This window comes from Lissotriton vulgaris, chromosome 9 (genome assembly GCF_964263255.1).
Source record: "Lissotriton vulgaris chromosome 9, aLisVul1.2, whole genome shotgun sequence".
Classification (NCBI taxonomy): Eukaryota; Metazoa; Chordata; class Amphibia; order Caudata; family Salamandridae; genus Lissotriton; species Lissotriton vulgaris.
The window spans coordinates 193,958,415-193,980,167 of record NC_141697.1 but is presented as its reverse complement, the minus strand read 5'-3'; the positions used below and the strand labels follow the sequence as shown (position 1 = coordinate 193,980,167).

Genomic DNA, 21,753 nt, shown 5'->3' with positions numbered 1-21,753 from the left:
ACTCATCCAGTCAGGTGTATCCGCCTGTCGTCTTAAATTTAAGCGCTACAGCTTCAAATCTTCTCCTCCCGGTTGTTGGCTTCCTTCCTACTACAATAAGAAACCATCAAGCTAAAAAACGGTGATGGATCAAGCCCTGATCTTTGGACTGGGTAAGAGTGGTCTGTTTAATTCAGACACTCTGTTCATCACCACCCCCTTTTCTAAATCGTTTTTGGCCACTATAGGTGTGGCAGGGTATACTCAGACATGAGTCCCTTTCTCACTGCTCCATCAGGATTCAAGCAAGCCGGGCCGAAGAAGGCTGAAATGCCAGAAACCGGTCCCCGGTAGCTTGTCTCCTTTCTGGTGAAGAATTGGCTTAGTAGTTTAGTCTGGCCTGTTCCCATGATGCACTGGGCCAGGGACAGACTGATTTGCATATAGCCAGGTTCTGAGCTGGGATGGGGCAGTGAGATAAATAACGGTGATGGATCAAGCCCTGATCTTTGGACTGGGTAAGAGTGGTCTGTTTAATTCAGACACTCTGTTCATCACCACCCCCTTTTCTAAATCCTTCACCAAAGAGCAGGCCTTTTGGATTCAAGGAAGGTTCCTTCTCAGCCATATCTGTGACTTTAGGGTCTAGTTTAAAAAGGATGAGCCTACGCCTTTCAGCGTTATTGCTAGTATTAGCATTACCTAGGAGAATGAGGCCTCTCTGACTCCAACCTCTTATTAGATCAGTATCAAGCTGGGGACCTTTAAGGTAACATTCCTCAGCGGAGTCAAGAATTCTGCTCAATGGACCAAGTACGTCCAATAGGCGATCTTGGCACCCTTTAAACGCTTTTTCAAGACCTTTCCTAGGGTCGCGACCAAGTCTAAATAGGGATTTGATTAATTCAGGATCCAAATTAGGAGATTAACATTCTTTCTCATCGATTTAAGGGTCTTGAACACTCAGCCCTTAAAATATTCCTCGTCCCTCTTTCGAGGGGAAATCGAATCCATTTTTTGATAAATTTAGATACATGCTCCTGAGGAGACCATTGTGTGGAGCGTGGGTGCTTTAGATTTAGGGGGAAAACATTTCCTCTCCCAAAGGATTTAGAATACTATCCTTGGAAGTAGAGGGGGCCTCATCTTCCTCATCAAAAATTCCAGTATCCTCATCATCCAAGTCCAGAACATATTCGTCTGGATCTAAGTCACCATCATTATCCGAGCCCTCTAGGAAGTCTTGAGCAGTTACTGATAATGAGCCGCTAAGGGCATCCAAGGTATTTGGGCCGTAAGGGGCACCCGAATGATTTGTGTCATAAAAGACATCTCTAATGTTTGAGGTGCAAAGACCATCCAAAATTTTTGTGGTGCTAGGACCACCAACAATAACTGAGGTGCTAGGACCTCCTGTGCTCACATGGGTCTCAGTAGTGGTGTTGCTACTTTTTTGGGTGCGTTTTGCACCCACTTTCTCACCATTAAAGGCATCAGAGATATCTTCTCGTAAAGGTATTGGTCTCTTATAGGGGGCGAATTGGGCGAAGGTCTTCTGAAAACAGGATTTTATTTCCTTCTGGATCATACTCCGAAAATCCTTCCTATTAAAGTTAGGGATTGTAGCACTGTTTCCTTCTGATTCTGAATCAGAAAGGTTTTCCATATTGTCTTTCTTCTTTTATGCAACTAATCACCCTTACTACTATTTATGTTTTCACTAATAATATGGGTGAAGCAGAAAAGATTGGTGCATTAAATAGGTACAAGTATTCGAATGCCTAGACCTCTAAGCTCCTTTTTTTTTTTTTTTTTTTTTTTTTTTTTAAGCTTTCTTAGCTCTAAATACTAGCACTGCGATGAAAAACACGAAGCTCCGACGTCTTGAACAGCTGAGTTTTCAACTGTCATGGGGCTGAGGAAAGTTTCTGGGCGAGACACTCACGAAACGTGAGGCTCGCCAGGGTACTTTCCTCTAGTACACGTATCAGGCGTTGCCTGAAACACGGGTCCGGGCGGAGAGTGAATGACGGTAAGCGTTTTACCGAAAAGCTAGTGTCGTATATAAAATGCAGTCGCTGCTTAAGGGCAGCGTTCGCTGAAGCTCGCATTACGCGTTCGCTTCTGTTGCGGAGTGGGGGTTGTCTCCGCACTTCTCCCGGCTGCGCGTGTGATTGAGCTGACGCGTGGCTAACTGCGGGTAGTGAGGACAAATAAACAAATAGATGAAGTTAGAAAGGGAGCAGACCTTATACGTGCCCACAGTTCGAACAAAGAAACTAAATCCTGAGCTAAAACGTGCTTAAATAGCCGATCCTGCGGGAACGCGAATGTATGCTCACGACTTGGAGTGACTCGTCGAAGGGGATATAAGGCGACATTTAAAGCCTAAACAGTGAAGGGAGAAGGTATGATCTCCGAAAATTGCAGATCCGGGGAGGTGGGAGGGTAGGAGAGAGGGTAGGAGGGTAAACCTACATAAGATAGATAAAAGGGAATTCACCAGCGCTATAATGTGAGATTTTACTCATCCTTAAATCAAACCTCCCCAGGATATAAGATCCATAACAATATTAAACACCAATAGTATAAAAAAGAGAGAGAGAGAACATGAGCTACTTATCTGCTTGGAACCGCATTTAACCACATGCGTGCGGTGCATTTTCCCGCTGTGTGCTAAGGAATGCAGGATGCCAGTGTTCATGACGAGCTCAGCTCGTCATGAGCACACGACCAGTGTACTGCATGACGAGGTGAGCTCGTCATGAGCAGCGAAGGGGTTAAAAGAGGCTAATAGTTGCTATGTGTAATGTCTTACTGTATCTCAGTGTTCTTTTTGGAACCTTTATATTGTGATGCGACTGGCTTGGATCTGCAATTAAAAGTAATTGTATAATGTGAGCCTCCGTTCTTGTAATGAAATCAGAGTATATAAAATACCAAGTTTCTTTCAAAACCCAAAGACCAAAGCAGAAAGAGCTATACACACTCTTAACACAAGAAGGGTGGTCATGTACTACATTGAAAGGACCAAGGAATACAGGAAAACAAAACAGTTCTTTGTATCCTTTGCCAATGACCAATGACCAAAAACACCATTGCAAGATGGATAGCGCAAGCCATACAGTTATGCCACAGGCAAGCAGGACAGGCCTTACAAGGTGCCCCGCGGGCACATTGAACAAGAAAGAAATTAAATGAGCAACTATCGCTTTTCTAGCTAATACTCCAATTCAAGACATCTGCATGGCTGCAACATGGTCTTCAGTGCACAAATTCACAAAACATTACTGTGTGGACATTCAAATGAATAAAGAAGCACAAGTAGGACAAAAGGTCTTACAACATCTATTCACAAACCAAAGCTCATCTTCCACCTAGCCACCTCCAGACTAGCACACCCCTACAAAGTCTCTGCACAGCATGTGAATCCTGATATGATTCACGCTGCAAAACAAATAGTTTCTTACCTGTAGGTGTAGTTTTGCAGCTTGAAGATTTTTCTGGATTCACTAGCGAACCCACCCGCCAGGAAAGATGAGAATAGGAGGAGGAAGAAAAAAAGAATCCTAAGATGGCGCCCAAAGGTGGGAGCTTCCAGAGGAAGCCTGTCGACTTCACATGACACCAAATGGTGGTAAGTCGACGCCCACCAACATCAACAAAAAAAGGAAAGAAATATTACAATTCAGGACCCAACCACTATATGGCGGAATAATGCACAGCATGTGAATCCAGAAAATTCTTCAAGTTGCAAAACTACACCGACCGGTAAGAAACTATGCGATATGCTGCCATGAAAGTAGCGGCACAGGGGCAGCCGGGTGCAGACATAGTTAGGCTGCATGTTATCCAATGGAGTGGAGGGGGCCTTCGGTTGGTGGCTGCAAGCAAGCAGGCCACACGGCTGTGGTAGCTGAACTCCTGGTCACTTACTCAGGGCAAGTGGGGAAGTAGAGTAGGGTAGTAGTTGCACTTCCAGCGGCACTCGGACGGCTGGGTGCAGGGTGATTTTGAACCGTCGGGAACCCAATGTTATTCAATGGAAAAGGTAAAAAGGGTACAAAGGCTGCAGACTCGCGGACAGTGATTCTTCAGGTGCGACCACAACTTGGAGAGTTAAGTTGGGCTCATGGAGAAGAGGTAGGTACCCCAAAGGAAGGCACAGGGGCCCACAGGGAGGCGGGTGCAGGGGTGTCTTTTGGTGTCTGGAATCTTACCCTCGGTTGGTCGCTGTTGGGGGGGTCTCTGGTTCTGAGGCTGCAGGCTATGCCTGGGTCGTCGAGGAGGGTCGTAGGGTGCTGGACTTCAGGTCCCAGTCGCCGGGGGGACGTCCTCGTGGTCTTGGTTCACTCGGGCACGGGCTGGGCTCGGCTGGTGCAGAGTGGGCTGGATTCGCGGTTCCTGGCTGGCACCAGGGGTGTTGCTGTTGGAGCAGAACCTCTGCTCATGGGAGTCCCAGTCTCTAAGAGGGTCAAGCCAGGCAGGTCCTGCGGGGTTCTCAAGGTTGCTGCCCGCAGGAGACGCCGGGGTTAAGCAGGAGCAGGTTCAAGGATCAACAGGCCGGTAGGGCTGGGGCCAAGTCAGTTGTTGTTGCCTTTTGTTAGCAGCTGCACGGCAGGTCGTCCTTCTTGTTCTTCTTGCTTTTCAAAACTGAATCTGAGGAAGGAAGGTTCAGGGAGCCCCTAAATACTGAATTTAGGGGCGTTAGAGGTGGCTGCAACCCGGGGTCTTGCTTCACCTCTCCTCTCCCACCTGAGAGGTGGGGTTGGCACAGGCTGGCACAACCCCTTCCTAGGTTTTCCCACCAGTCTTCCCGCCAGAGTGGGGGTCAAAACTGGTGGGGGCCAGTTGCTGGGTACAGCAAATGGTCTGGAGAAGCTCTGGGGCGGCATGCCTTTGAAGCTTCCACCTGCCCATCCTGGGGGAGGAGATCTAGCATGTCGCCCAGGATGTGAATTGTTGCAGGCCCAGGAGAGCGGGCGGGGGGGGGGGGGGGGGGGTTCTCCACCCAGGGGGTCCAGCAACATATCTGCTGTGTGGCAGCCTAGGCAGCCTCTCAGTCCAGACGTGGATTGTAGTTTAGGTTTCAGGAGGCATCTCTAAGATGCCCTCTGGGGCATTTTACATTCAACCTCACACTGGCATCAGTGCGGGTTTAATGTGCTGAGCAGTTTGATACCAAACTTCTCAGTCTTCAGTGAAGCCATCATGGTGCTGTGGAGTTCGTAATGACGACCTCCCAGCACCATATACTCTTAAATGGCAGTACTGCACTTAAGGTGCCCAGGAATGACCCTGGGTTCTGTAGGGGCACAGGGCTCATGCGCCTGTGACCACACCACTGGCATAGGGCACCCAGCTGGATGGGTGGCTGATGTATGCCAGGGCAGTGGGGTTGTGGGCATGGCACACAGGGATGTGTGCCATGTCAACTCTCTGTTTAGTTCTGTACTTAGACACTCAGCCTGCAAAGGCAGTGTGTGGGTGTCGGGGTACTGGGCCCCTAAGGGTGGCACAATGAGGGCTGCAGCCCTTGGGGGTCTTCTCTGGTCACCATGCCCTGGGTACCTAGGGTACCATTTACCAGGGGCTGATAGGTGGCCAGAGATGCCAATTGGGTTTTGTTTCAACACAGCTTTAGGGAAGGAACACAGACCCTGGGCACCTGGTTGGCAGGAGCCCAGGGCACACTCAGCCAAAGCACATCAGCAGTTCAGCAAAAAGTGGAGGCATACCAATGCAAGAAAGATGGCACTTTCTCACAGGAAACACTATGCATTTTAGTTTTTTACTTCTCGTGAACGCGAAATTATCGTAAACTACAACATGGCATGCTTGTGGGTGTATGCCGTGTTAACTGTCTAAACATAGAAGCTGAACCAGCATCTAACATGCTTTTAAATATGGACTTGTTATCTCTGGGGAAGACTGTTGTGCCCTTTGAAGCGTTTTCTAAGCGCTGTAATTAAGAGTTGGGAATTACTTTATCCCAGTGTATGCTTCATCACTGTCCTATTTATCAGGTATTTTCACTGATATTACTCTTAAGATATGTCCATTATATTTGATTGAGTTGCAGCAGAATATAGTTATCAGAATATTGTCGTGACATAAATATTGGGTTTTCAATATTGTCTCCCAAAAACTTTCCCCATAAGAGTAAATGACAAAAAATCTGCAACAATAAAAGTAAGACTTTTAAAATACTCCACTAACTTAAAGGGTTTTTCCACTCTATAAGCAAAGTGGAATACAAATCCGATTTCGCTGTTCATAAATATGACCGTTCAATATTGTTCACAATCAATCTTAACGTGCCTGCATACTTACTAAAAATCCTTTAAAAACAGCTTCTGCAAAGAATCAATTGACATCCTACTGTATGTAACGGGAAGACACGATGCTTTTGCTCCGTGTAGGAGGCGAAGGCCAACAGCTGGATTCCCACGGTAATTTAGTTTTCTAGTCTCGGTGGGAAAAGGGCGGGGCAGTTTAAGGGCCTAATAACATCTGGTTGTGCAGCCTAGAACGAAATGTGATTTTGGTCTTTTCAATGTACGTGTAGCACGTGATCTGGAGTTCTTAAGGCAGGCAGGCCTTGTGAATGCACTCCATTTTACTTAAAAGCAGTGCATGAAGCAATTTAAATACCTGGCTGGCATCTCAATCCGTTTCAGACATTCGTCTGAGCTCTCCTGCCAGATGTGTATCTGATCACACATGGTTAGTGGCTCAGATTCTTTAAAGTAAAGCGTGGAACGGACTGTAATTAAGAATTCTTCTCTAACTTTCGTCCCGAGAGATGCTGCCAGCCCCACTTTTTCATGCTGTGCTTATGTATGGATCTCTTAATGTTTCCAGGACCAAAGTGGTAGCAGCTCATCCAGTGCAGTTTTTTTGCTTTCCATTCTAGGAGTTGTAGGACTGTTTTTATACTCTGATAAACAGGAAATAATATCCCAGAATGCAAAAAAAATATTGTGATCGGGGGCGGCGCCTCCGATGGAGCGGAGGAGTGTTGCCCCACTTGAAATCCCACCCCAAACCCCAGAAAAAAACAAGCATTGAAAATGCAACAAGTCTTGCCTTTGATTAAGAGCCATTTGCTTTGCTAAAGGTACTGTATAGAAAAGCAAATGGCTTTCACTTAATCAAAGGTGAGAGCTATTGCATTTTTAATGCTTGTTTTCCCTGTGGCGGAGCAATGCTGCCATGGGCCCAAGTGCAAGCAGGGAAAATGTCCTCTTTGACTGCTTTGGGATGGTAAAATACAGCACTAATCGGGGTGCAGTGGGCTCCTCAGCCCTTTAAGCCCTGGTGCCAGTCCACCTGCTGCATACTTCATAGTGATGCCCCTGCTTTCTCCATGAACCCCAACACCCAAAGCACGCTGTTAGGCGTAAACAATACAATTAGATTACAATTACCACCATACAGTAGTCGAAAAGTAGCAAAAAAAGTAAGTCGACACGAGTGGAAATGCACTGTTTTCACAGCAGAAAATATTCTGTACCGGTGAGTTGAACTTCATCTTCTCAAGAGGCTATTTCAGAAACAATACAGCTTTCATTAGATCGTTTTTTAAGTAGAAATATGACGTGCAATGGAAAAATATAAGTAGCTGGCTCCCATCTCTTACATTTTGCTCTTGGTGACTTTTTTGGTGGAGGTATTTGCGCTTGCAAGAAACACTGAAGGCCTGCTTGCACAGAGGAAACCTAATAGATATTAAAGCCAGGAAAGCCAAGAATGGTTCAGTTTCTGAGGCCTAGCCAGAGGCTGCCAGCCTGCGAGGGCCGTGGCGGCTTGTCCAGGAACTATTTGTATTAGCTGTTTATCAAATTATTAACTGGACAGATGTTTGGCAGAAGAGCAGCTGGACTCTCCCCACCCGCCAGCCGTGCGAGACAAAGGTCTTGGGAGATAATTGGAGATGTACGTGGAATATTAAATTAATTTACTGCGCTTAATTCCTATGCAAATCTTGACCTTCGGAGCAGACTATCAATTACCCTTCTCGTACAGCGAGAAAAGGGACATTCTTTCTTAACTCTGTTTTTTGACAAGGTAAAGGGGCAAAAGGCAATGTTTGCAAACACGCAAGGGTCGAAAATGGGCAGAAAACATGTCGAATACTGTCAGAAGGGCGTAATTTGGGTGTTTTTTTTAGCGGGGGTGTAATTCCATATGTTATCTTTGAACTGTTTTCTGCATTTAGCCCCAATCCCCTTGCAGCCTCCCTCCCCCGACTACAAATATTCTAAATAAAACGAAATATAGATTCTTATTTTGGAATATAGTTTATACATTTATGTAAGAATTATGTGTGGGCGAACTTTCTCGTTGTGACAAATACATGTTTAAAAAAAAAAGAAATTGTTGATAAAAGCATTATTATCGTCGATTATACCATGACAGGGACTTTATTGAGACACGCACTCTTTTATTTGCACCGTGAGGCTACTGTTCACCTAGCATGAGGCACGCAATGCTCCCATTCAGCTCTTAATATCGCAGGCGGAAATCACAATGCAGAAACATGTTTTCAATTGCTCGCTCGGCACATTGTTACATTATTTAAATGATGTTGATGGCGCGGGCATGAATATGCATACTTAAAACCTTTGTGTAGACAGTTACAACATTTTTTTTTATTAATTCTGAATTACCTTTTTAATTAGGCTTGTGACATAATGGGTTGTCGGTTCAGCATGCCTTTCTCACCCGTCTTCTAGAACTAATAAAACAAAACAAACAACAAACGCAGGCCCACATATGAAAACATGCTTTCACTGTCTTATTTTTTAATGCATTCTGTTATCTAGCGGCTTCCAAGGGCGGACTGTTTTTATTAGCACCATTAAAACAAGCATCAACCTCTTAGCTTTATGGGGCCATGTGTTTCTAATTAGCATGGAACACATGGCCCCAAAATGATAAGAAAGTGCTTTGCGACAGCAGCAATTCAGGCGACCCAGTCCGGATCGGAGGCGAAAGGGCGTTAACAAAAAACCCTCATTTCCAATAGCAGGCCACCGTTTAGCATAAACGGTGACACCAGCCAATGAAAATGAGGGACGGGGCTTAAAGTCCCCTTCTGAAATCTACTCTCCTACAAAATCTCTTGCCCAGCGGGCAGCGCTTTGTGCTGCAACGCCAGGCGAGACCTAAAAATGGTAATTTATTGCCACAGAGCGTCGGGACAGGTTGGGGCAGCTGCTGAATGACCCCAGCATGTCACTCAGCAGGAAGGAGGGTGAAATGGTATGGCACTGTTAAAAGTGCCCGTGCCTTTTTGGACAGCCATCTTGCAATGGCCAGCCGCACATGCACACTTTAAATGGCTCTAACCCAGCTGTTTAAAGACAACTGGGTTAGAGCAAGTCAAAGTTGTGGAGCGCTGAATGAGGCCGCTCCCTCCAATCAGGGTGTTGCTCTCATGCTGCATGAGAACAGTGCCCTGCTTGGTCAAGGGAGTTGCTGCTTCTAGTTCCAGTTGTGAGAAGAGGACCAAAGCGGAGGACAACATGTCACGTTCAGTTATGTTTTATTTATTTGTATTTTATTTTGCACATGCCCGTCCCCCCATACCCTTAGATGCTAGTCACCACTGATCATGACCCCACTCACGCATGGACCTTAGACACTTGAGTGCTCTGTTTTTTTGCTCTTGCGGTTTAATTTGTAAAACATTATCATTCCACAAAGGTAATGGGGCTTGATTTTAAGTTTGACGGATGGGACAAACTGACGAGTAGCCTGTCTGAGGTATTAAAAGTTTATTATATCCAATGGCATTCATAATGAGGGGGACGTATGTCTGTCATGTTAGTGACAGAATTCCCATCTGCCAAACTGTAAATCAGGCCCTTAATTATCAATTTTCTGAATATTATAGCAGTGATGGCTGTGGTGGTCAAACCTTTATAGCCATCCATGCCCCTTTATTAAAAAAATTACCTTTACTTTTGAAGAATAGCCAGTGGTAATCTTGGCTCACTCTGGCTGCAGAAAGAATTTGTGTGTACATTCACTTTATACGGCACTCTTGTTATACCTGTGCGCTCTAAATAACAACCTTACTGTCCTCCTATATTACTATAACTCAATTTACCAACCTTGGATGGATGCAAAGCTCTGTCTTCCTATCTGTGCAACAAACTCTGCATAGAATTCATTCCATGAATGTGGGCCTTGGCCACTAGTAAAACAAACTGAAATCTGGAAATCTTCTACCATGAGAAACCCCTGAAAATTAAATCTGGTTCCATGAACTGAAGGGTGGAAACAGGATTAAGTGTGATCCTTAAAATGACCCCTTTAGGCCACCAGTAGACCAATAATTTTCCACTTCAGTGGGAAACTGCATTTGAACAATGTATTCCTATGTATCTAGGTAACCTATAGTTCTTATGCATACACTTTCCAGCAGTATCAAGGGCCAATCCAGTACAGTTAAAGCATCAGACACAACAGAGAACGTCGGGAACATTGCTAAATGTGAAAGTTGTCTATACTGTTGAATGATGGGACCAGGTTAGCCTGTCTTGCTAAAATGTATCTAACCTCCCTCCTGGCTGGTGTTAAAGTAGAGGTCATGTTTAAAAGCAGAGGTCACTGCTTGGCAACCGGAATGTGCTCTATTCTGGTAGTCCAAACATGCAGGAAAAGGAGAAAGCGGCAAAAGCATAGAAAGTGTGTCGAAGAACTTGATTGCAGGTTCTACAGGCCAGAGGTTGGTTATGTTCTTCTGGTCCAGAAAGAGAGAAAATGTGCATGTTGTAAAGAAATACTATAGGCTGTGGACTTTTGGGGCCTTTGCCTGTTTGTGTCTTTGGACCCCACAACATAGACCCATTCTTTTATTTTGTGATATACGGGGGACCCTTTGGGGTGCGTTCGCACTGCACCTTTATGTGCTTTGGCATGAGGGCCGGGCCCTGTCTCTTGTAATATTCTCGTGCAGCTAGTTCATCACTTCTGAAAACGCGGACCCAAAATGGACGTTTTTAGAAAAAAATTCCAAGTTCCAATCAGATTTCTAAATTTGAAAAACTATATACCTAAGGTAAATGTCAATGAAAATTAGAAGTGCAGTGACATTTCATAGTTTGATACATGTGTTGGTATCCACTTTGGTTGTAGTGCTGTGCAAGGAAACCACTATCTTTGAGGTTTACAAATGCACCCCTCTAGTATTCTGAGATTCTTGTCCCTCTGCTTTTTCCTCGGAGCACTCAGCGGCAGAGAGTATGGAATTCGAATGACTTCATGTCTACTCCTTTATCAGACACCCTCCCTTGAGTAGGAATAGCAAAGGAGAGAGACATTAAGCTGTTAATGTTACTGTCTACAGCTAGAGATCTCCTGCATGTATGAGAAAATGTGGGGCTATAGGCACACTCCATCACCTCTGATGTCATTGCCCCAAGTTACATTGTATTGGCAGGAGGTACTTTCCAGCATCAACACTCTTTGACACAGAGATCCCACAGTTTCACGCCTACACATTATTGGGTCTTCCCAGTGTGGAGACTTACCCACTACCCTCCAGGAGAGGCAAAGCAATCATCATGGCATTATGAGCAGCTACGCAGGAATTCACTGCATTCTAGGGGGAGGGAACAGGGTCTTTGAGCTTTGCTAAGTAGAGAGAAGTGTGGCTCAATGGTTAGAGCGGCAGACCCTGATGCAGAGGTCTGGCCCGGGACCAGGGTTCAATTCCTGCCTCGGCGGCTCTTGGACTCAATCTCCCCGGACCTATAATTCTCGCCTCAGTGCCTAGTCTAATCATGGGACCCACTCTGTGACTCTGGGCAATAGCTTGCTTAATCTCCACAACGGCCCAAGCAGCGCTTGGATGCCTGGCTTCACCTTGGGGGTGCCCAGGGGTGGACACCTCACAGGAAAGCCAGGAAGGGTTCCACCGCGGTATGAATACAGCGCTACGAGACCTCTGGGTAGAAGGCGCTATATAAATACAAACACATTTACATTTACATTTAAGTAGGCTCTAGTAGTTCTTGGGTATGGAAAAGCTCTCAGCAAATCTGGAGAAAAAAAAGAGGCCCAATTGTAGAGAATTTTGGCACAGTGTGTTGAGTTCCTGTCGTCAGAATACAGGGAGCTCACCTGCCCCAGATATTGCAGTGTTCAGCGTGTCACCCAACCTCAAAATACTTTAGAGCAGGGTACTGTTGCGACTTAGTCTTGAGTGGCTTTGGTGGATTGACGTCCAGGAGTAAACTCACAAAATTGATAGCAACAGGAGGAATATTCACTAGAATACATTGACTGGCTGAGGAGGGGAAGTTGTTTTTTTGATTTGTTGTTTGGTTATGATCTGATAACACTATCTTGATGATTGGCAATGCTACCCCATCGCCCAGATGTTGTTAGTGGTTGCATGTGAAAGCTTTTGAAAAACAAAAAGATTTAAACAACAAGAGTGTCTCTATGTCCGCCCTGAAAAGACTACAGTACATCATTAATATGGTCGTTCTAAGGAAGCACATAGTATGAAATTCCTTGAGGAGTCAAAGAAAGGGATTTTTTTCAGTAATCTGGCCCATTTTAAGAAATTGATTCTATTTTGACCTGTTGAGGCCGCAAGGACAACAATGATTGGACACACAATAAATTGGAACACAATTTCGCCTGCTGAATAGGTCTCTATCCTATGAATAGAAATTCTGTCCCTATCATTGCTTTTTGAAATACTTTAAATTCATATACATTTCGTGTTTGGGAACATTGCTTTAGTTACTTAAACTGTCGTTACTTGAAAATGATTACTTGTCTTGAATCATTTATATGCATTGTTACAGTTGCAAAAATGAAATCTATCTTAATGGAAGTCCCTTCTGAAATGCCCCTCTCTAATCTATTGCCCGGTCTACAGTTTAACACTTTTCAGGCAGTGGTAGCGTATGACGATGCGGATGCCTACGCCATTTTTCTTTATCCCGAAGACGGGATTCAGTTCTTTGGAACAAGACCAAAAGAATCCTACTATGTCCAACTTGAACTTCCAGCTCGGGTGGGCTTCAGCCGAGGAGAATCAGACTTCATGAAGAGAGAAGCCCCGTATTATAGCATAACCAGCAGTGAACAGTCTGTGAAAGATCTCTACCAGTAAGTCTTTTCAATGTATCTTTTATTATGTTAAAGATGTTCTTCAGATCTTGGCAAGTGAGAATAACAATGCGACATATCACATGCTAATGCATTTGAAGTGTTTTATTGAGTTGAATCCTTCATTTTGCTCAATTTTAGGTCTTTTCGTATTTGTTTTACACACTTCATTTTCTTTCATTTCCTTATTACTTTTAGTGCAGTCAATCCATCTCTGTTTGACGTAAACAAAATGGTGACTCTTGCATTTGCACGCTGGACCATGTTAGCTGTGGATCAGTCCTGAGATCTCCAAAACTGAAGCAATTTTTCCATTGCATTAGGCCGTGATATTAAATAACTTGTTGGAAGGTTAATTGCAGCTGTATAAATCATAATACTGTCTAAATATATAATTTAATGTATTCAATTTAATTTCTAAAATGCTGGTGTTATTAGTCGTGGTTTTCACCTGTTAGCCTTCCTTAGAATGCTCATTCCCTAACTCCGTGCTGTAAGAACAGGGGTTAACCCAAAAAGTCACTGGGACCTGGGCGGATAGTTGATACAGACAAAGTGGTCCCAGATGATCGAACAATTAACTCAGTGACACTTCCTCCTGTGTTCAGCCTCTTCCCTGACTTATCATTTGTGATTTTATTTGAGGCATGATTGCTAAATTAATTGATGAGTTATTTTTTCCGTTGTGTTAACTTATCATTATTTCTGGTGTATTCAGGTCTCAGTGACCCTTGTTGCAATTCCCATACCCTCACTATCCCAACACTACCCTTCCCTATTCCATCCTTTAGGGGCATTATATGTGATTAACTATCTATTTATTTTATGAATGATTTTTTACGATACACGTTGTGATTAAAAACAATGTTGTTATCATTGTCTTTGTATTCAATTAAGTGATTTTACTGCTGAGTTAATTGTTCCATCATCTGGGACCACTTTGTCCATTCCACTAACTCCAGCATCCGATACGGTTATAAAAAAAAACACATCCGCATTGTCCAATTACTTTTTATTTCTTTTTAGAAAAAGCAACGTAAGAGTTCCAGGACTATGGGTCTTTCACATTGGTAGCATCACCCACATGGACAATGTAATTCCTGCTGGGGCGAGTGAGAAGGCGCCAGGGGTGCAGCCTGTGGTAACACTGGAAGGCACACAAAACAATGAAGGGGAAGATCTGTATCCAGATCTTAGTAATGAAAATGGCAACTATCCTGAATCCTTCTATGGTGAGGAGGAAGATGAAATTGAGTTCCCATTACCAGTACCCACCAATGTGTCTCCAAGGCTTTATGCTCATTCTGAAGACGATTCTCTGCCTTCTAATGCGGATGTTCCCGCTCACTTGGACCACAGTGAACATGAAGAACCATTATTGTCCCAACCTGAAACTCACAATCCATCATTTTCTGAGGTGCTGCGTAACCTGCCTCGTGGGGACATTCCAGAAGAAGTGGACATAGACCAGGAATACCAAGAACCAGTTGATGAAAGAGCCCCGCCAATAACCGTAAACAGAGGGGATTCATTTCTCCCAACGTCTGAGGAACGGCCATCATACAATGAGAATGTTCCTTCCTTCCCAGATGGAGGTGCTGTACCATCAGAAATGGAGATTCTTCCTGTTTACCCCGAGGGAGAGGTTATTCTTCCACCCTCTCAAAATAGACCACCAGATGCAGCTGAGGAGGTCCATCTAGGTGTTGATAGTAGTGGTAAGTTATATGTCTTTTAAATTTGTTTTTGCAATAGTACAGTCTAGATCTACTGTGTGTTTGGAGAGTGACTGACAAATGTTTCAGTGGCAAAGGAAGCATTTAGGTGTGGCAGCAAAGAGTATATACACTGGAAAGCCATTCTTTTACTTTTAACACAATAATTTTGAAACAATGCAGTTGTTGGAAACTTCATTATTATTTCAATTAATTATTTTGTAATGGAATATTTTAACACATGGCCTTATCTGCTTCTATTCTAGCCTCAGTACCTGATAATCAGGGCCTTCAGCTGTGCCTACAGTTTATTAGGCTAAAGGGGTTGGCTTTTGGCATGCCCAGTATCCAGTGCCTTATATCTAACAAATAGCACCAGCGACTGTGCCAAGCAGCAATAGATGAGATCTCCGACCATGCCATGTGCCTACTAACCCAAAAGGCTCTGAGTAAAGTGTGTGGGCACATGGGAGTGTGCCTAGGTGCCTTGTGGGATTGGAGACCATTCCGCTTGACTCCACATGGCCTCAAATTTTTTTCAGAACGAACTTGCCTGATGGGATTTGTAGCCTTTGAGCCCTCTCAGAGTGCAGCATGAGTTCCCACTTCATAGCAAAGAATATGAATCAACTGGAGGAGATAATCTCTTGTGAGAACAGTGCCCTTAAAGTGAGGGAATTGCTGGAGATATCAGTTGGTCTTCAGGTCATGGTATGCAAAATGAGGTTTTGAGGGTTTTTATGTACACAAAAGCAGGAAGGTGAAGTTCGAAAATGTTTACATACTTTGATGCCATGATGTTTTTGTAGACTAACTTGCTTCACTTACCTTAGTAGCTGTTGCCTAATTACATACATTTCCTACATTATTGCTAATACGGAAATGTTGAGGCACACATATTCCCATGGGGTTGATCTGCTGAGCTTATGGTAGTTTGCCTAATAAACTGTACACCAAATACATTAAGCTTAACATGATTTAATTTAACTATTAGATAACTGGTTTTCCAAGTTTACTAGACCATGAATAAATTGAATACCATCTCAACTTGGATTAAATTAACACTGCTGGTTATGTAATTCCATGCTTACCATTCTAAATTGAATATCAGGTTCTGGAATGCTTACGTCTATACTTACAATGCAGCCCATAGAATTAGACAGCTTGATTAATGGTGTGGCACATTATCAAAAACTACAATTACTGCTTAGTAGTTTACATTTTCTTCCCTACCTTCTTTTTCCTTTTGAAAGTGAATTGCTTGTCAGACCTATTGATGTCCATTCTTGCATTTTTGTAGGTTATAAGTGCATTAAGCTTATCGCATCTTTCTCATGCATAAATCTTTGTGTCGAGCACAGGCCATCTCCATTTCAGTCTTTCTTCTCCATATGTATTCTCTGGTTTGTTATTAACTGTTGTGAATACTAAAACATGTCTTGATTAAAGAATTATCCTGGTTCTCTTCTAAGCATTTGTCCACTTTTCATCCCATAAATTCCTTCCTTGTTGAATTGCTTGATAAGGATTTCCTTTGATCCATGTATTTGGTATTAATTGCCCTGCATGTGCCACAATGCCAGTAGATGAATGTCTCTCCCACAGAATGAAGTAGATTCTGCAATGAATAGATCTCTTGTCTAGGCACACGAGGACTCTCCCACTGTTCCTTGAACTCTGCTTGGTGCTCATGGGATGCACTAAATAACAGAAGTTCACTTATGTGCCTGAGACATCCCATTATCCTGCATGCAGAGCCTTTAAATATGTTTGTCTTCCATGTATGCTTCTTTTTTACTCCTACAATATTAATATTATTATAAATAAATGCGTTACACACATCCCTTTAAGTCATAAAGGACTGTTTTAAACATCTGTGCAAAGAATGCTTAATTTAAGAGTCCCTTCTTGGGTAAATCAAGAAACAACAAATATTTTATACCATTGTTTGAGGCCCTGGTTTCTTTTTAAACTTTTCCCTCACCAGCTATGAATGAGCCATGGTAAGCCATTCTTAAATGACTTGAAAATATCTTCAGGTTTATCCAGTAGTTCTTGAAAGATGACATCAACTTTGTTGCATGCAGTTTCTAGGGTGTTGGACCATTCAAAGTCATGGAGAAGCACATTGTGTTTTGCTTCATTATTCTATTCTAGTTTCAGATGCTGCACATTTATTCCATTTAGTAGTTAAGTCTAGAAGAGCAATCCCCTAGTATGTCTTCCTTGTGGAGGTCAACCAGAGGAGTAGTGTTGCCCCTTTTTAACACTGATTGTAATCCCAAAATGGGCAGTACACAGTTTCTATTTTAGATTTTTTTTCTGTCATTGGGTTTGGAAGTTAGTTAGTGTTCCGATTCAATGATAGTCTAACACTGATGAGAAGGAGCAACAAACACGATATCAGAAATTTGATGTCTAAGCTGCATCAGCACCAGAGTGCTGTAACAATGGTGTAGAAAATCAAAAGACATAGTTTTTTTCTATCTGAGCTATGACCACAGGGATGGCTGCAAAATGCATGGACGGTGGTTAGCTGTAAACCCAGGTTCTGATCTATTTCCCTACACCAGGAAGGATGAAAACACACTTTTTAGGATTTTTCCAGTGTCACCACAAGCTAAAACAGAAGAGCCCACATGCATTCTGCAACCTACTTAGGGATCAGAAGTCTGAAGGTTGTAAGGGGTATAAGGCTTTCTTGCACAGAACAAAAAGGTGGACGAAGAACAACCCTCTGCACACTATGCTATGGCTCAGACAAAACGTTCTCTCTGAAAGATTTAGGACTCCACTGAAGACCAAAGGCCAAAGAGACCGCAGAGTCTTGGGAAACAGTTGGGCTCTGATTTTGGAGAGTTGGTATCATTAGAACTAGACATTAAAAACATTAAAGACACCGTTCTTAAAAAATAGTTTACGGTGCTAAAAAAATAATATACCTGCTAAGCCTCAGACTCGGTTTGTTCAGGCTGAGGTGAACGGGCTCGGAACTAGGAAAACAACCCTCACCGTCAAACACTCAACATTCAATTCAGCACCAAAAGACTGGGAACCCTCTGGGCAAAGTCAAAACACACTAGTGCGGACAAGCCTGCACACTTGGGCTCAACTCTAAAATTAGTTGAGATCATAGGAATGACAAAGACAATCAACCCCAGAATGAAGGGGACCAAACTGCTCCCTGTGCGGGAAAAGAGCCATTACAATGCACTACGTCAAATGGGTGTATAAGGAAGGTGATGGACAATCTTCAAGCCGAAATGGCAGCACTGTATCAAAAACATGAAGATAGAAGACGGCTCCAAGGTATTCCAAATTCCAGCTAACCACAAAACACCCAGGAATGAGACTGAGCCTCCACCAACTCTTGACATTTTCTATGTGGATGATTTAGACCTAGCCATAGAACAGGGTAGCCCGGTTGAAGTCATTTGGCAACATGCTGCGACTCTCCCCACGAGAAGAGGTTGATTAGTACTCATATAGGCCTTCCCCAACAGATGACATAACCTTATGTTGCACATTAGTGAAGAGTTTAGCATATACATATTTGGTACAACTAGTGTAACTAGATTGATTCTAGAAATGCTGTTGCCTCCCTTTAAGGTCCCACCCCCAGGCAAAGATAAAATGAGGTTGGAGGCAGTAGGTAGAACGATGGAGAGGGCATCAGCTATGCAATGGAGAATACTCTGCACCAATGTTGTACTGAGTGGATATGGCCACGAGCAGTGTCGAGTAGTAGAAGAGCTCATACGATACCTGCTAGATCAATTTAAGAAATGAGCAAAGTCCGTCATACTACGAGGTAAAGAGTATTGGCAATGCCTATCTAAAGTCATCCCTAGATGCAGTGGACACAGCAAGCTGATACTTATGCTCATGCACAACTTTTGAGAAAGCATGCCTGACCTAGACTATCTGGTTTTAAGCCAGAGGATGCAGGCCAGAACCCTAAACACACTATTCACAGGAGACAACAAACCACTGCAGATGAATTCCTGATGCAGATAAAAAAGTGCAAGAACCATGGGGATTCTACAAGGTAGAGGATCTTTTGGAAGGAAAGTGCCAAATATTAGACTAGGATTGGATGCCACCCTTTCCAATAGCAAAAACAGTTTTGCAGAGTGACTCCTTTTTGGAATCACATGCTGTGCATTATTCTGCCACCTAGTGAGAGGGGTCTGGAATTGTCCTCTGCAGTCTCTTTTTTCTATTTCTTTTGTATGTTTTTTGTCGTGGACATCGTCAGTTGTTCGACCATTTGGTGCCATGTCCCTCCTAGTATGACCTCAGACGTACACACAGCAGATGTCGGCGCCCGACCTCCAGCGGTGCAGAGAAGACCTCGGAGGGGGGGCAGATCCAAACAAGTGCAGCAATCACTATGAAGATGAATTATACTCAAACACTACATTACAAGTGGGATTCGTGTTAGAGCTCTGTGTTCAGAGCAAAGGAAATCCTCACTGAGAAGCAACGTGAAGGACTGAGTTAAACACAGCTCATCTGCTATATAATGTAAGAGAGGAATTCTGCTCAAGCCTTTACATCCAGGGAAGCCATAGATGTGCACGGAGAAAGTGAAATACTTTTTCATTCCAGTCAAAGTGACTGGCAATGCAGAACCTTGATGCCAACAGAATTTAAGAAGAGATTCATACTGCTGTTTCTATAACATGTGCCTCGGTGAACAGAATAAGTTTAACCTCTGGATATATTTATGGAAAAGCATAACCTCCTTTCTGACTTTTATTCTACTCCAGGGCTATGCATGAATATTTTCAGCAAGTCATCATACAGGATTCTACAACAGGGCACATATCGCTGAAAACAATCCTCAACAATAAATGAAAGTATTGCAGGTCTAAATCAGTGAATACGTCTGATCTTAAAGCTCTGAACTCATGAAACCTGTGCAATTGCATTCAAATTAAGGAACATTCCGGTTTTCTATGATAGGTGAAAGACAAGAAATTAGAAGTTGGGAACAAATTGTTCAGTGTGTCTGGGAGATGCCTTGCTTCATTTAAGCACTGTGATTAGACGGAGGTGTGAACATGTTCAAATGCAGTGATTGTGGGCATACTTTGGGTTCCTCATCATCCCTCCACGCGCACCAGGAGATGCACTTGAAAGAGAAGCCATACTCTGGAATGAAACGTGATAAATGTTTCCACTGATCAGATAATCTATTGAGGCACCAACAAATGCTCACTGGTGACAAACCATACACACACCCTGAACGTGGGATAAGTGGCAGTGGTTCATTTGATCATATCCGCCATCTGCAAACCCACACAAGTAAAAGGTCCTATAAATGTGAACATTGTGGAGAAAATTTCTGCCACACATCTACTTTCTTCAAAGAACAGCTCACACATGCAGGGGAAAGACCATGTATATGCTTAGAATATGGAAAGGGAGTTATGCAGTCATTAGACTTGATGAAACATCAGGCAGTACACAATAGGGAGAAACCAGACACAGTGAGTGTGAGCAGCATTTAAATCAGTCCGAAAGTGTAAACCAGCAATACCACACCGGTAAGAAGCCATATGCTTGTGCTGAGTGTGGCAGATGTTTCAGGCAATCAACTGCATTGGAGAGGCACCAAACCTTACATACGGGAGAGAACCCATATACATGTGGTGAGTGTGGGAAAAGTTACGGTCATTCATAAACCCTTATTTCACACCAGCGAGTCCACACAGGCGAGCAGCCATATTTTTGTAATCAATGTGGAAGAAAATGTAGCCACTCACAAGCACTCGTCCTACATCAGCGATTACATACTGAAGAGAAACCGTGTACTTGTAATGATTGTGGGAAGAGTTTTTCTCAATCATCCATACTTATGTGTAACATAAAAATACATGCAGGAGAGAAACCGTTTACATGCAATGTGTGTGGGTCAAACTTCAGCCGTGCATCTTCCCTCGTCAAACACATGCGAACACACACTGGAGAGAAGCCATATAATTGTAGTGAATGTTGGGAAAGTTTCACAGTGTCGTCTGTACTGGTAAGACATAAGCGAAGCCATACAGGAGCAAAACCACAGTCATGCAGTGAATATGCGAAGAGGTTTTTTGATTCCTGTGCTTTATTGTCACACAAATGCCTACACACTGGAGAGAAACTGTATACATGTAGTGACGGCGGAAAGAGCTTCACTCAGTCATCAACATTTATGAGACATAGCAAGATACATACAGGAGACCATTTACATGTAATATATGCAATAAGAGCTTCAATCGGGCATCAACCCTAACTGAGCATTGGCGAACTCACACAGGAGAGTGGGTCAACGCTAGTAAAACATAAACAAAGTCATACATTAGAGAAACAACGTACGTGAGGACTGGTCGACTTATTGTGTTGAATCTTATCATACATAAACCTCTGCATAAGGGGTCCTTTAAATATGGTAACATCCCTGCTGCAGTGTTGTTCCAACACTGATGAGGCTGGCCCTATGTTACCATGACGAGGTGAAAGTCCAATGGGACAAAACTGTTTTGGCTATAAACCGTACTAGACAAGAAATTGTTTAAAGGGTTAGCTGTTTTGTTAACGGCAAAGAAATTAGCCTGACACGACTTGGTGAAGAAATGTGCTTTATACCTATTAATGCATTTATGCATAGGCTAAATTCAAAGACCTACAAGTTCAAGACCAATGGAGGAAACAGTAAATTTGTTCTGTAAGTCCAGATGAACATTAATTGCAATCGTTGTTTATGGCAAACCACTAACACAAGAAGAATACAAAGACAGGACCTAAGAAGAGCAGTGACCTATGCTTAAGACCCATGTTTACCAACCTACCCAAGTTAACAACGAGGAAGCTAAAGGGACCATCAAGTTAACACTGCAGCTGGAATGGCGCATACTAAAAACATGCACTTGAAATG

General features: G+C 43.4%; 1 protein-coding gene and 1 pseudogene across 1 annotated transcript in view; both read left to right on the top strand.

The window, feature by feature from the left end:
• NID2 (nidogen 2) overlaps window positions 1–21,753 on the top strand; it is a 269,038-nt gene that overhangs the window by 60,779 nt on the left and 186,506 nt on the right. The window contains exons 3-4 of the mRNA XM_086937330.1: window positions 12,884–13,116; window positions 14,143–14,834. Coding sequence (XP_086793456.1) covers window positions 12,884–13,116; window positions 14,143–14,834 — 925 coding nt within the window. The remainder of the gene's footprint in view (window positions 1–12,883; window positions 13,117–14,142; window positions 14,835–21,753) is intronic.
• Window positions 19,898–21,164, top strand: LOC147689837 (uncharacterized; annotated as a pseudogene).